The sequence below is a fragment of the Heterodontus francisci genome, chromosome 10 (genome assembly GCF_036365525.1).
Source record: "Heterodontus francisci isolate sHetFra1 chromosome 10, sHetFra1.hap1, whole genome shotgun sequence".
NCBI classification, from domain to species: Eukaryota; Metazoa; Chordata; class Chondrichthyes; order Heterodontiformes; family Heterodontidae; genus Heterodontus; species Heterodontus francisci.
The window spans coordinates 29,220,096-29,236,902 of NC_090380.1; the positions used below are offsets into that span (position 1 = coordinate 29,220,096).

Sequence of the window (16,807 nt, forward strand, 5' to 3'; positions counted from 1 at the left end):
CTTGGTCAAAGAGGTAGGTTTTAAGGAGCAACTTAAAAGAGGAGAGAGAGAGAGGTTTAGAGTTTACAGGGGAACATATTAATTCAGTTACCAAATACCTGGCAGCGGGTTTCCATTGTGGTAGAATCAACCAACTGAAGATGGTTGAGGAACGATGCCAAGGGGGCTCCATTTACCAAGGGACAAAGGTATGCCTGCCCACCCATTCCACTATGACCTGCAGAGACAACTGGCTGTATACTGTTCAATGATCACCATTGCCAGGAACCTCATACAGTGCATCTTGAGGAAGTGGAATCAATGATTTGTTTGTCTTTTGGACAACTTCCTTTCTGCCTTTTTTTTAGAAAAGGGCAACCAATGGCCTAATATAGAGAAAGCGGGGGTAATTTAGACTTTGGGCAATATTGTCAAACGGGCAATCTCTGATCTTATATCTGTTATACACCTCTCCGTTAACTGCAGTAGAACTGAAAATGGGAAGAGATGTTTAATGGATGTATTATAATACTGCTCAAAGACAAAATTACCCACAGTGCGTGAGCTTTACTAAACTGTGCAGTGGTCATGATATTGACTGTTTGATGTGTCTTCCTGTCTGCTTGTATTTTGTGCATCGCGCACTTCCCTCTGCTAGTTGTAAATTACAGTACATTCCCTTATTTGATGGAACAGTACTGGTGGTTGGCTCCATAGTTGCAAGGGATGCAGGAGACCCGCTTCCAGTGTCAGATGTGGCTGATTGGCAGCATTCTCACCTATGTTCCACTGGGCTATGGGGTCAAGCCCCATTCCAGAGACCTGAGCACAAAATCCAGGCAGTCTGAGGGAATGCTGCACTGTCAGAGGTACTGGCTACCGTATATCTGGTCATTATCTCATCGTTGTTTGTGGGATCTTGCTGTGTGCAAATTGGCCACAGTGCTTCCTACGTCATAACAGTGCCAAAACGTCAAAAGTAATTCATTCCTGAAGTCGTGAAAGGTGCTCTATAAATGCACGACTTCCTTCCTTTCTTTGATGAGTCCTGATAATCCTCCATAAATTCATTTGCTGGTGCAGCTTTTGGGACCATTGCTTTTCTAACGTGCTGCTGACTGTCACTTGCACAGAGCTGTTGCTGGCATGACTGGCAGCCTGTCCCTACTGCTTTACTAAATGCACAACACTCTCAAAAGGCATCTCGTCACCAGGCTCACTGATCTAACTAAACAGTTTTATTTACCACCAGTTATTGCTGTCAGTGGTTTGCTCTGCTCTGTTTCTTCAAAGGATTTTTCAAAAGGCTTTTTGGAAATTCTAGAATTGAGAACAGTGTTATCCAATAGAAATCCCTGACAAATCACAGGTGTGAATACAGTACGGTGACACCATTTTAACCGCATGCAAAAAGTTTAAGAGAGAACAGCCTACACACATTCACACCATGTAGGTAAATGTACTTCACATGTCTGTATATGTATTAACAAACGTCTATCACCATTCAGTAACCAAGGAGGTAAATTACTCACAAGAATGCTGCAAAGGCTATAGGCCCTGACAACATTCCAGCAATTGTACTGAAGATTCATGCTCCAGAATTAGTCGCACCCCTAGCCAAGCTGTTCCAGTACAGCTACAACACTGGCAACTTGCTGACGACGTGGAAAATTGCCCAGGTTTGTCCTGTGCACAAAAAGCAGGACTGATCCAACCCGGCCAATTACTGCCCTATCAGTCTACTCCTGATCATCAGTAAAGTGATGGAAGGGGTTGTTGACAGTGCTATCAAGCGGCACTTGCTCAGCAATAACCTACTCACTGATGCTCAATTTGGGTTCAGACAGGGCCACTCAGCTCCTGACCTCATTACAGCCTTTGTCCAAACGTGGACAAAAGAGCTGAATTCCAGAGGTGAGGTGAGAGTGACTGCCCTTGATATCAAGGCAGCATTTGACAGAGTATGGTATCAAGGAGCCCTAGCAAAACTGGGATCAATGGGGATCAGGGGGAAAACTTTTCACTGGGGTTGGAGTCATACCTAGCACAAAGGAATATAGTTGTGATTGTTGGAAGTCAATCGTCTCAGTCCCAGGCCATCCCTGCAGGAGTTCCTCAGGGTAGTGTCCTAGGCTCAACCATCTTCAGGTGCTTCATCAATGACCTTCCTTCAATCATAAGGTCAGAAGTGGGGATGTTCGCTGATGATTGCACAATGTTCAACACCATTTGCGACTCCTCAGATACTGAAGCAGTCCGTGTACAAATGCAGCAATACCGGGACAATGTCCAGGCTTGGGCTGATAAGTGGCAAGTAATATTCGCGCCATGCAAGTGCCAGGCAATAGACAAAAGAGAATCTAACCATCTTCCCTTGACGTTCAATGGCATTACCATTGCTGAATCCACAACTGTCAACATCCTGGGGGTCACCATTGACGAGAAACTGAACTGGACCTGCCACATAAATACTGTGACTACACGAGCAGGTCAGAGGCTAGGAATCCTGTGGTGAGTAACTCACCTCCTGTCTCCCCAAAGCCTGTCCACCATCTACAAGGCACAAGTCAGGAGTGTGATGGAATATTTTCCACTTGCCTGGATGGTACAGCTCCAACAACACTCAAGAAGCTCAACACCATCCAGGACAAAGCAGCCCGTTTGATTGGCACCCCATCCTCAAACATTCACTCCCTCCACCACAGACGCACAGTGACAGCAGTGTGTACCATCTACAAGATGCACTGCAACAATACACCAAGGCTGCTTCGACAGCACCTTCCAAACCCGCGATCTCTATCACCTAGAAGGACAAGGGCAGCAAATGCATGGGAACACCACCACCTGCAAGTTCCTCTCCAAACCACACACCATCCTGACTTGGAACTATATTGCCATTCCTTCTCTGTTCCTGGGTCAAAATCCTGGAACTCTCTTCCTAACAACACTGTGGGTGTACCTACACCCCAAGGGTAGCAGTGGTTCAAGAAGGCAGCTCACCACCACCTTTTCAAGGGCATTTAGGGATGGCAATAAATGCTGGCCTGGCCAGCGACGCTCACATCCCATGAACGAATAAAAGAAAATCAAAAAATACTTGTACAATCTGCTTTTCCCCTGATCATTTTACCAACAAGCAGAAAAAGAGGTTAAAGTTCACATGCAAACACCATGTGAATGAGTATTGAGATCACATCCCAATGATGGTGACTGTTATTCATTGTTTGTTTACTCATTATAAATGCAATTTGGCACATCTGAACTCCTAGTTAGTCACATTTGGCTTGTGGCTAACGTATTGGACAGCACTGCCAAGTAGATAGCGCTGCACATACAATGAGAGCAGCACGTTGCTATTTCGTATTGCACCTTTCATGTCACACCGATTCATAAATACCATAGGGCCAGGTGCACCCAGCGTGCCCATAAGGCCAGGTGAACCCAGGGTGCCCATAGGGCCGGGTGAACCCAGGGCAATCGTAGGGCCAGGTGAATCCAGGTGAATAGGGCCAGGTAGGGCTAGGTGAACCCAAAGTGACGATCGGGCCGGGTGAACCCAGGGCGCCCATAGGGCCACGTGAACCCAGGGCAATCGTAGGGCCAGGTGAACCCAGGTGATAAGGGCCAGGTAGGGCTAGGTGAACCCAAAGTGACGATCGGGCCAGGTGAACCCAGGGCGCCCACAGGGTCGGGTGAACCCAGAGTGATAATCGGGCCGGGTGAACCCAGGGCGATACCGGGCCGGGTGAACCCAGGGTGATATAGGGCCGGGTGAACCCAGGGCGATACCGGGCCGGGTGAACCCAGGGTGATATAGAGCCAGGTGAACACATAGTGGTATAGGGCTGGGTGAACCCAGGGCGATGATAGGGCCAGGTGAACCCAGAGCAATGTTCAGGTCAGGTGAACCCAGGGTGACCATAGGGCCAGATGAACGCAGGACAATCCAACCCAAAGCAGGTGGCTTTCCCTTCTTGATCTTGATTCTGATCTTCAGCGTCTGGTTTACAGGAACATGATTACATTTTGTGAAAAAATTAAAATTGTGAAAGTGCTGATATTTAAGAATGTTTAACAGTATCAACCAGTGTTCCCACTAAGCTGAGCAGCCGCACAGCAGTCTGCAAGGTACCATGCAGGCCTTGCTCTTTGCTAAATTATGTGTGCGCCCGTCCGTGCAAAGAATTTAAAGGAACTGTGCACTGGAAAAATATGAACTTCACACAGCAACTACATTTTTAAGGAAACATTGGTATTAGCTATGAAATATGGATTATGTGGTCAGGTAGACTAGTTGTAAATTTTTTTAACCGGACGATCTATCCCCACAAGATGTTTCACTTTAATCTTAGTGTTGCAAAGTAAAGCTGTTTAATTTAGTTACAGATCTCATTTAGAGAATTAGTAAGCAAGCTTGTGCCTCTAAGCTGAATGCACATGTGGTGCATGAGTTTACAAATCAAATGGTTAAGTCTGGCCATCCACTCCCCATACCCCTCAATCTCCAATGCGACTCAAATCTGCAGTCTTTAGTCTATGGAATAGGACTTGATAACTCCATTGCAACTGAAATGTTACACAGAATTGCTTAGAATGTACAGCACAGCAAGAGGCCACTGGTACCACTGCCCCATGCTGGTATTTATGCTCCACATGAACTTCCTCCCACCCTACATCATCTCCACCTGATCAGCATATCCTACTATTCCTTTCTCCCTCTGATCTAGCTTCCCTTTTCCATTGTCGTACTGAGGGAGTGCTGTACTGTCGGAGATGCCATGTTTTGGATGAGGTGTTAAACTGAGGCTCCATCTGCTCTATCATGATCCCATGGCACTATTTTGAAGAAGAGCAGGGAAGTTCACCCCAGTGTCCTGGCCAATATTTATCCCTTGGTCAACATCATAAAAACAGAGTCTCTTGTCATTATCACATTGCTGTTTGTGGGAGCTTGCTGTGTGCAAATTGGCTGTCATGTTTTCTACATTGCAATAGTGACTACACTTCAAAAGTACTTCATCTGCTGTAAAGCTTTTTAGGATGTCCTAAGATTGTGAACGCTCCTATATAAATGCAAGCCTGTCTGTCTTTTAAAGGCATATACAGTGTGAATCATGCTTTTAAAATCTCTGCACCCCCTGCACATGCTCGGATGCAATGTCCTGCAATAAAAATAGGAGCATAGACCGTGTGATAGACAGATTTTTTTTCAGTAAAGCTATGTTGAAACTTCAGCAGCAAGCTGATTGGATTCTCAGTTTCATTCCCTCCACCATCTTTTTAATCTTTTTCTTGTAGAATGCTGTTGCAAGAGAAGAGAAGCTGTCTATTAAGACAGTTAGAAGAAGCTACACGTTTAACTACGTATTTGCACTCTCAGCTGAAGAGGTTAGTAGGTCTGTTACCAGATATTGTATAAAACTGTATGATAAACTATAAATGTAAACTATATAAATGTTGCCAACTATGTAATGGTATTTTCTTAACCTGCAATAAGATATATGTGTGCATGATGGAATCTTTGTCTGCAACCAGTTACACACACACAGAAAGCATCTCGTACAGTGTAGTGCTTATGTTCCCAGATTAATAATCTTGAGAATATGAACTCAAATTCCAACCTAGTTGTCCAGGAATTTGAATTCAGGTTTTAAAGAGATCTGGAAATAAAAAAATGGGACCATTAAGCTGTTGGATTGTTGTAAAAATGCGACTAATATCCTTAGGGGAAGGAAACCTGGTGTCCTTTTAGTTGCCTCTTAACTGCCCTCTGAAGTGGCTGAGGAAGTCACTCAGACTGTCAGTAGGCTTGCAGTACTGACTGCACCCAGTAGTACTGAGAATCCCATCTCCTTTGGCTAACCTGGTAATATCTACAACTGCAAGGTGAGGAAACATTAATCGACAAAAGCTAGAAACCAAGTCGCGTTTATTCAATTCTTGCAATGTTATTTAAAAATAACCAGTTAATCTAGTTTCTCCATATAAACTGATGTGCCCTGGAATTGGTACTGTTAAATGGAATAATACAAATAATGATGCAGTAACACAAATGGACAGTCCGGCAACTCTGATGTCACTTCCTGGCCGTAGTAATGGGATGATTAATGAGCCATTATCGGTGTCCAGTGATTTCACATTCATAACTAAAATAATATCCTTTGCATTACAGCTTAACCGCTAGTTCACTCACGGTGTCATCTGGCAGTAGCAGAGGCTCACTTGCATCAAGCTGTGGATCACTGGCTTCCAGTAGAGGTTCTTTAAGCTCAGTCAGTTTTACTGATATATATGGGTTTCCGCAATATGAGACTGACACGTCGATTGATTTGGGGTGCTATCTGCAGTTTGATCTACTTCCGTTCGATACAATAGCTAAGGACCCTTCATTCGTTGACCATTTTGGACAGTCTAACTTGAGCAAGCCGAGAAGATCTTTGGATCCCCCCCAGTCCCTGGCGTCGCTCTCCTCCAGGTCATCGCTGTCGTCCCTCTCCCCACCAAGCTCCCCACTTGACACACCGTACCTCTCTGCTTCTCGTGACTCTCCGCTGGCCCAGATGAACGAGGAATTCGAGGAGCTAGTAGGGAGGTCAGAGTCGGAAAACCTCCGTATACAGGCACAGGCTGTTTGTCAAGATTTGCAGGAAGCTGCATCCGCCCAACTGATGGGAGCTTCGCTCGGAGATATCAAGGTTTCCCAAGACGTGAGTCCCAGAGTGAGGCCAGTTGTACAGGGTGTAGGAGGTACAGTAACATTTTAATGTAATATTCTAATACTAATGCTTTACTCCAAACTGAATTTGGTCCTAATTGTTTGAATATTGAAAACTGATTAGCTGAGTTGTATCTTCACTTGCTGAGGACATAACCTAATTGACAATACCTTGGCAGAGTAAACAGTGTAGAGGAACAAAGGGATCTGGGGTTACAAATAAACAGACCATTCAAAGCAGTGACGCAGGTTAATAAGGCCATTAAAAAAAGCAAACTCTAAAGCCCTGGGGTTCATTTCCAGAGGAATAGAATTGAAAAAATAGCAAAGGTATGTCAAACTTGTATCTAACCTTCGTTTGACCACACTGAGTACTGCGAACAGTTCTGGTCTCCATATTATAAAAAAGAAGCACTAGAAACAGTGCAAAAAAAGATTTACTAGAATGATATCAGAACTGAGCAGTTATACCCATCAGGAAAGATTGAACAGGCTGGCGATCATTTCTCTACAAAAGAGGTGACTCAGGAGTGACCTGATAAGGTTTTAAGATATGAGAGGGTTTGAATAGGGTAAACATAGAGAAGATGTTTCCACTTGTTGGTGAGATCAAAACTAGGGGCTGTAAATATAAGATAGTCACTCATAAATTCAATAGACAATTCAGGAGAAGCTTCTTAACACACAGAGTGATTAGAATGTGGAACTCGCTACCATAAGGAGTATTTGAGGTGAATAATATAGATGCTTTTAAAGGGAAGCTTGATAAGCACCTGAAGGAGAAAGGAATAAAAGGAAATGTTGATGGGCTTAGATTGAGGGTAGGAGAAGGCTCATGTGGAGCGTAAACACTAGCATAGGCCTGTGGGGCTGAATGGCCTGTTTCTGTGTTGTAAAAATGTTGTACTAGTTTGTAATATTCATTGTACGATATCCTTCTATTTGATAACTGGGAATTTGGGCCCTCTGATAGCTTGCTTGATATTAGAAGCAATACAATCTCTCCCTGTTCTGTTACAAGTTTAAAATCTCATCAGGATGGTAGGGGGAATATTCCAATGTCCCTGCGCATCCTCCAATTTCCTATCCAGGGACTTTTGTTGGGAAATGTACGGAGGCAGACGTTGGGTGTAGATGGGATTTATACTTGATGGGAACGCTTGCACAGTCGCAAAGCTCATCAAAACTGAAGGATGTGAAGGCTTTCGGGCGATGGTGTATACCAGGCGATATTGGATCAATGGAATTGAAAGCTGGAAGAGGTGGAAAACAGGCAGCCAATCCAACATTGCCCACTTTACACCATCGCCCAAAGTTAGGATAACCCCCATGGTCTTGTGATTTTACCCTTCCCCAAAATGATTTGTTGTACATACGTTCTGGGACAGGTAAGCAGCAAGTGTTTCTGAAGGCTGAATATGCTGGTATGCACCAGGTGAAGTAGGATGTGTTACTTAAATAATGCAGAGTAACGGAGATGACTGTGATATTTATTTATGTAAATCCATGGGACCTTTACCTGACAGACAATGTCCCAGACTCTGCCATCACCATCCCCGGGTATGTCCTGTCCCACTGGCAGGACCGATCCAGCAGAAGTGGCGGCACAGTGGTATACAGTAGGGAGGGAGTTGCCCTGGGAGTCCTCAACATCGACTCTGGACCCCATGAAGTCTCATGGCATCAGGTCAAACATGGACAAGGAAACCTCCTACTGATTACCACCTACCGCCCTCCCTTAGCTGATGAGTCAGTACTCCTCCATGTTGAACAGCACTTGGAGGAAGCACTGAGGGTGGCAAGGGCACAGAATGGAGTAGCACCACTACTGACTGAGCTGGCCAAGTCCTAAAGGACAAAGCTGCTAGACTGGGTATACGGCAGGTGGTGAGGGAACCAACAAGAGGGGGAAACATACTTGACCTCGTCCTCACCAATCTGCCTGCCACAGATGCTTCTGTCCATGACAGTATTGGTAGGTGTCACCACCGCACAGTCGTTGTGGAGACGAAGTCCCGCCTTCACATTGAGGATACCGTCCATCGTGTTGTGTGGCACTACCACCGTGCTAAATGGGATAGATTTCAAACAGATCTAGCAATGCAAAACTGGGCATCCATGAGGCGCTGTGGGCCATCAGCAGCAGCAGAATTGTACTCAAACACAATCTGTAACCTCATGGCCCGGCATATCCCCCACTCTACCATTAACATCAAGCCAGGAGACCAACGCTGGTTCAATGAAGAGTGCAGAAGGGCATGCCAGGAGCAGCACCAGGCATACCTCAAAATGAGGTGTCAACCTGGTGAAGCTACAACACAGGACTATCTGCGTGCCAAACTGCGTAAGCAGCATGCAATAGACAGAGCTAAGCGATCCCATAACCAACGGATCAGATCTAAGCTCTGCAGTCCTGCCACATCCAGTCGTGAATGGTGGTGGACAATTAAACAACTAACTGGAGGAAATAAAAACAAGAAATGCTGGAACCACTCAGCAGGTCTGGCAGCATCTGTGGAAAGAGAAGCAGAGTTAACGTTTCGGGTCAGTGACCCTTCTTCGGAACTAACTAAGGGACACTGACCTGAAACGTTAACTCTGCCTCTCTTTCCACAGATGCTGCCAGACCTGCTGAGTGGTTCCAGCATTTCTTGTTTTTATTTCAAATTTCCAGCATCCGCAGTATTTTGCTTTTAACTAACTGGAGGAGGTGGCTCCACAAATATCCCCATCCTCAATGATGGGGAGCCCAGCACATCAGTGCGAAAGATAAGGCTGAAGCATTTGCAACAATCTTCAGCCAGAAGTGCCGAGTTGATGATCCATCTCAGCCTCCTCCTGAATTCCCCAGTATCACAGATGCCAGTCTTCAGCTAATTCGATTCACTCCGCGTGATATCAAGAAATGACTGAAGGCACTGGATACTGCAAAGGCTATGGGCCCTGACAATATTCCGGCAATAGTACTGAAGACCTGTGCTCCAGAACTTGCCGCGCCCCTAGCCAAGCTGTTCCAGTACAGCTACAACACTGGCATCTACCCAGCAATGTGGAAATTTTTTTTTTTCTAAATATACTTTATTCATAAAAATCTGTTTAAAAAAAAAATACATTACAAAACAGTTCCAAAACGGCACCAAGTGGAAAATTGCCCAGGTATGTCCTGTACACAAAAAACAGGACAAGTCCAACCCGGCCAATTACCGCCCCATCAGCCTACTCTCAATCATCAGTAAAGTGATGGAAGGTGTCATCAATAGTGCCATCAAGCGGCACTTGCTTAGCAATAACCTGCTCAGTGATACTCAGTTTGGGTACCACCAGAACCACTCGGCTCCTGACCTCATTACAGCCTTGGTTCAAACATGGACAAAAGAGCTGAACTCAATAGATGAGGTGGGAGTGACTGCCCTTGAGATCAAGGCAGCATTTGACCAAGTATAGCATCAAGGAGCCCTAGAAAAACTTGGGTCAATGGGAATCGGGGGAAATCCTCCGCTGGTTGGAGTCATACCTAGCGCAAAGGAAGATGGTTGTGGTTGTTGGAGGTCAATCATCTCAGCTCCAGGACATCACTGCAGGAGTTTCTCAGGGTAGTGTCCTAGGCCCAACCATCTTCAGCTGCTTCATCAATGACCTACCTTCAATCATAAGGTCAGAAGTGGGGATGTTCCCTGATGATTGCACAATGTTCAGCACCATTCGTGACTCCTCAGATACTGAAGCAGTCTGTGTAGAAATGCGGCAAGACTTGGACAATATCCAGGCTTGGGCTGATAAGTGGCAAGTAACATTCACACCACACAAGTGCCAGGTAATGACCATCTCCAACAAGAGAGAATCTAACCATCTCCCCTTGACATTCAATGGCATTACCATCACTGAATCCCCCACTATCAACATCCTGGGGGGATACCATTGACCAGAAACAGAACTGGAGTAGCCATATAAATACCATGGCTATAAGAGCAGGTCAGAGGCTAGGAATCCTGCGGCGAATAACTCACTTCCTGACTCCCCAAAGCCTGTCCACCATCTACAAGGCACAAGTCAGGAGTGTGATGGAATACTCTCCACTTGCCTGGATGGGAGCAGCTCCAACAACACTCAAGAAGCTCGACACCATCCAGGACAAAGCAGCCCACTTGATTGGCATCCCATCTACAAACATTCAGTCCCTCCACCACCGACGCACAGTGGCAGCAGCGTGTACCATCTACAAAATGCACTGCAGCAATGCACCAAGGTTCGTTAGACAGCACCTTCCAAACCTGCGACGTCTACCAACTACAAGACCAAGGGCAGCAAATGCATGGGAACACCACCACCTACAAGTTCCCCACCAAGTCGCACACCATCCTGACTTGGAACTATATCGCCGTTCCTTCACTGTTGCTGGGTCAAAATCCTGGAACTCCCTTCCTAACAGCACTGTGGGCGTACCTACCCCACATGGACTGCAGCGGTTCAAGAAGGCAGCTCACCACCACCTTCTCAAGGGCCATTAGGATGGGAAATAAATGCTAGCCTGGCTAGCGTCGCCCACATCCCATGAATGAATTAAAAAAAGAGTGTTAACAGAATACAGACCAATTCAGAGCTCTGTCTAATCTCTGCCACTTTGATGGACAAGAAACAAGTCAGGAGAACCCAGTGAAACGCAAGTTTAATTATATTTATAAACTCAAATTGCGTTTACTCTCAGGCCATTTGGATTGTGGGCCATCACTAGGTGTTTGTTGCCACCTTGTGGTCATGTCATGTAAAACCTACATTCTGATTTATTGGAACAAAGAGGTCCAATTTTAAATCCCTCCCTGCTGCTGACGTGCATCAGATGATGCATATGGTGGTCGAGTGCCTACCTCTGAGTTCCTGATGCATTTATGCCCACAGACAGCCATTTTAACAGCACTGATCCTGGTGTTAGACAAAGCACTCACCACAGATGGGTAAAAGTCAGGGTGCAACAATGCAATTATCATCATGGCGTGACTTTGGAGGGCTGTGACTAGTGGTGTTCCGCAGGGATCAGTGCTGGGACCTTTGCTGTTTGTAGTATATATAAATGATTTGGAGGAAAATGTAGCTGGTCTGATTAGTAAGTTTGCGGATGACACAAAGGTTGGTGGAGTTGCGGACAGTGATGAAGATTGTTGGAGGATACAGCAGGATATAGATCGGTTGGAGACTTGGGCGGAGAAATGGCAGATGAAGTTTAATCCGGACAAATGTGAGGTAATGCATTTTGGAAGGTCTAATGCAGGTGGGAAGTATACAGTAAATGGCAGAACCCTTAGGAGTATTGACAGGCAGAGAGATCTGGGCGTAGAGGTCCACAGGTCACTGAAAGTGGAAACGCAGGTGGATAAGGTAGTCAAGAAGGCATTCGGCATGCTTGCCTTCATCGGTCGGGGCATAGAGTATAAAAATAGACAAGTCATGCTGCAGCTGTACAGAACTTTAGTTCGGCCACATTTCGAATATTGCGTGCAATTCTGGTCGCCACACTACCAGAAGGTCGTGGAGGCTTTGGAGAGGGTACAGAAGAGGTTTACCAGGATGTTGCCTGGTCTGGAGGACATTAGCTATGAGGAGAAGTTGGATAAATTCGGATTGTTTTCACTGGAACGACGGAGGTGGAGGGGCGACATGATAGAGGTTTACAAAGATATGAGCGGCATGGACAGAGTGGATAGTCAGAAGCTTTTTCCCAGGGTGGAAGAGTCAGTTACTAGGGGACATAGGTTTAAGGTGAGAGGGGCAAAGTTTAGAGGGGATGTGCGAGGCAATTTCTGTACACAGAGGGTGGTGAGTGCCTGGAACCTGTTGCTTGGGGACGTGGTGGAAGCAGGTACCATAGAGACATTTAAGAGGCATCTTGACAAATACATGAATGGGATGGGAATAGAGGGATACGGACCCCGGAAGTGCAGAAGGTTTTAGTTTAGGCAGGCATCAAGATCGGCACAGGCTTGGAGGGCCGAATGGCCTGTTCCTGTGCTGTACTGTTCTTTGTTCTTTATCCTAGATGACAGATGGTGCCAGATAAAGGATTGGGAAGGTTTGTATGGCTTGCTTGATGCTCAGAGTCCCACAGGGAAACCGGTATACCTCTCTGGCCTCAACTTCCTCCTCTCTTTGCCTGGCAGCAATCCATTTCGGACCCCTCCACCACCTGTCCAATCATTTGCCGTATGCAGGGGACCATTTCATCAGGTCCCTGCCTGTGGTCAAAATCCCACTCCCACTTATTCACCAGGCAATGTTTTCCACCAGGGTCACATGGGAGTCTGGCCCCAAAGAGGAAGATAAAGGTTGAGGCCACAGGGTTTAAATGTAACAGTTGTGTCATTCACACGTCTCGCCCACCTCAATCCTTGGACATCACACTCAGGCAGAGAACTCCGCTTTCAGTCCGGAGTGAGTGAATCCGGCTCTCCTTTCAGTCCGGAGTGAGTGAACCCGGCTCCGCTTTCAGTCCGGAGTGAGTGAACCCGGCTCCGCTTTCAGTCCGGAGTGAGTGAACCCGACTCCCCTTTCAGTCCGGAGTGAGTGAACCCGACTCCCCTTTCAGTCCGGAGTGAGTGAACCCGGCTCCCCTTTCAGTCCGGAGTGAGTGAACCCGGCTCCCCTTTCAGTCCGGAGTGAGTGAACCCGGCTCCCCTTTCAGTCCGGAGTGAGTGAACCCGGCTCCCCTTTCAGTCCGGAGTGAGTGAACCCGGCTCCCCTTTCAGTCCGGAGTGAGTGAACCCGGCTCCCCTTTCAGTCCGGAGTGAGTGAACCCGGCTCCCCTTTCAGTCCGGAGTGAGTGAACCCGGCTCCCCTTTCAGTCCGGAGTGAGTGAACCCGGCTCCCCTTTCAGTCCGGAGTGAGTGAACCCGGCTCCCCTTTCAGTCCGGAGTGAGTGAACCCGGCTCCCCTTTCAGTCCGGAGTGAGTGAACCCGGCTCCCCTTTCAGTCCGGAGTGAGTGAACCCGGCTCCCCTTTCAGTCCGGAGTGAGTGAACCCGGCTCCCCTTTCAGTCCGGTGTGAGTGAACCCGGCTCCCCTTTCAGTCCGGAGTGAGTGAACCCGGCTCCCCTTTCAATCCGGAGTGAGTGAACCCGACTCCCCTTTCAGTGCGGAGTGAGTGAACCCGACTCCCCTTTCAGTCCGGAGTGAGTGAACCCGACTCTCCTTTCAATCCGGAGTGAGTTAATAGTTCCATTCCATTCCCTAGTTCCATTCTTGATGATCTCCATTGTTTGGTGCTTTTGTTGGGAACCCAACTCGTTGAAGTCAAATGTTTCATTGATAACGCTCCAGTGAAGTGCATTTGGATGTGTTGTTAGAGTAAAGGCGCTCTATCAATGCAATTGGTTGTTGACCGGGCTTGTGAACATGTTTTGTAATTTGCCTTATGGATGTAAGGGAGACCTGACTGGTGCATTTGTTGTTCAGGTGCTGATAACAATTACTGATAATGTAGCTTCATTATAAGGAAACGTGAAAGGTTTTAGCTGCCCTGTATTTGCATTGACATGGCTCGGTGACCACATTAATGTTCACTGTCTTTCCTCTTCATTGCAGTGGTAACCCTACGTACGGACAGTGCCACTAAAGCAGGTAGAAGAGTGAGGAGAGTCTCCACAGGTTTATCAGATGATTCTCTTGCTACGGACAGCGGAGTCTTTGAAGCATTAAATAAAAGGTGATGAAATTATTTTTCTGTGCAGTAATTGTTGGGGGGGGTGGTGGGTTGTTGTGGTTGGCGCGGAATGAAGCAGAATCTACAGCTGGTGTTTTACAAGTGTGTACCTCCCTCCAAGTTCTCACTGCCTATGAAAGGAACCCACTCAATATGTTGCCTTTGATGTGCCACCAAGCAGCCTTGCACAATCTATATTGCACCCTGATTTCTTACTGGCCTTTTTGTAATCCGAGTGCATCCATCAGACAGTTTGAGCGATGGTGGTTGTTGGTTTTTTGGTGAATTTAAATATTGCCTGCCCCTCTCTGTGAAGTTGCCAATGGTTGCAATATTTGTTCCACCAATTGCAAAGATGCAATTAGTCATCATTTTGAGGTTGACGAGTGCAGAGTCAGCAGACCCTGAAATTCAAAGAATAATAGAATGGTTACAGCACAGAAGGAGGCCATTTGGCCCATCGTGTCTGTGATGGCTCTCTGCAAGAGACTCAGCTCGTCCCATACCCCTGCCTTTTCCCCGTAGCCCTGCAATTTCTTTCTCTTCAGATAATTATCCAATTCTGTTTTGAAGGCCTCGATTGAATCTGCCTCCACCACATTGTCAGGCAGTGCATTCCAGATCCTAACCACTCGCTGTGTAAAAAATAAAAATTTCCTCATGTCGCCATTGCTTCTTTTGCCAACCGCCTTAAATTGGTGTCCTCTGGTTCTCAATCCTTCAGCCAATGGGAACAGTTTCTCTCTATCTACTCTGTCCACATCCCTCATGATTTTGAATACCTCTATCAAATCTCCTCTCAACGTTCTCTTCTCCAAGGAGAACAGGCCCAGCTTTTCCAATCCATCCACATAACTGAAGGTCCTCATCCCTGGAACCATCCTTGTGAATATTTTCTGCACCTTCTCTAATGCCTTTACTTTCGCTGGGGGGTTTCTACTGGAATTGTGCCAGATCTCCCACAGGAAACTACCATACCACCACCTGCTCAAAGGGCTATTTTAGCTGCTTCCATCACCACATCTCTCGCCAGATTTTTTTGCTCCTGTCTTGTGGGAGTTAACCTCTTTGACCCAAGCAAATTCACTGTTGCCCCTTTCCTCCATCCTTGGAGAAGGATGTACCACTGGGGTGATACCATTTCCCACTTCTTCACAGGTCGTACCAGACCTCCCTTCACCTTGTTGCAACCTCTGGTGGAGATGCTGCTGCTTTGATTATTTATAGTTTTCTTGACATTGTGGTTCCCATTGGTCCCAGTGTTCCGTAACGTCCTAAGCTTTTTGTCAATTAGCATTGGATGTTAAAGCCATTTGCTTTAGTCCCAGCAACTCACCCCCATGCCTACCGTCCCTGCTCCAGCGTGTCGTGTGATTACATTTCCCCACCTTGCACTCACCTCCCACCCCTATTCTCAGCGTTGTGCTGCATGAAGACTCCTTGATCTCCAATGATCATCCCCACCTGCACTGTTGGGTGTAGGTTAAATAAATCCCAGTCTTGTGCAAAGAAAAAGCCCATGGGAGACGTTTTATTCAACTGTAATTTAGATTGCGTAAACAATAAAGTGATCAGAGCACTAATTCTTCTTCCTCTTAAGGCAAAAGAGGCAGCCCATTTCTTCCACTCCACTTACTCCTGGCAAATTGCACACTGGATTGTTTGTCACTGGTACTCCGTCATAGCTGTTTGGAGTGGAGCTCTAACCAATAATCCTCTGACCCGGAGGCAGAAATGTTACCACTGAGCCAAGGCTCACTCAAGACCACTAATTAACAGTTCATAATGCAAACACTCCTCGGGAATGACTGTGATTTATAACGTTGTAAATTTGCTTTGCATTTTATAATTTGGTATATTGTGTTTAAATGTTTTTATTTGCAGGCCTGAGGATGCAGATGAGACTCTGTACGATAATAGTTCCATCACATTCGACCCACCACAAATTAAAATGGGACTTGTGTAAGTGTCTAACTATATTCGCTTGCCGAATGGAACCAAAAGATTTTACTCCATGTCTCCCTTTTATTTGTTGTTTATTGGGAGGTGTATTTTATTAGATGCTTGTGATGGCTCCTCAGGAATATCATAGCATCGGTTGAACATTGATAGATGGCTTAATAACCTGTCATGTTAAGCAGTGTGTTTAAAACTAAGGGTCACTGGAAATCCAGCCTCTCGACCAGGGTTGTCCAACATATGGCCCGCAGGCCAGGATCCAGCCTGCCGAAGGTTTCCATCTGGCCCACGGATGTAAACTGTACCCAGGCCATTCCTAATTCTCACTATGACTGGAGATGAGAAATTTCCCTTTGTCAGGTTTTTAAAAAAAAACGCTGTCCGTTTCACAGCTGACAGCTGCTGACATCGGGAACAGTCATTTCCCAACTTCAGACAGATTCGGGGTTTTCCGGCAGCTTCCGA

The 16,807-nt window shown here is 46.3% G+C and overlaps 1 protein-coding gene across 1 annotated transcript in view; it reads left to right on the forward strand.

Moving 5' to 3' along the window:
- wwc3 (WWC family member 3) overlaps positions 1–16,807 on the forward strand; it is a 247,151-nt gene that overhangs the window by 195,786 nt on the left and 34,558 nt on the right. Inside the window, exons 10-13 of the mRNA XM_068040348.1 lie at positions 5,278–5,367; positions 6,152–6,726; positions 14,266–14,386; positions 16,268–16,345. Of these exons, the coding sequence (XP_067896449.1) occupies positions 5,278–5,367; positions 6,152–6,726; positions 14,266–14,386; positions 16,268–16,345 (864 nt within the window). The remainder of the gene's footprint in view (positions 1–5,277; positions 5,368–6,151; positions 6,727–14,265; positions 14,387–16,267; positions 16,346–16,807) is intronic.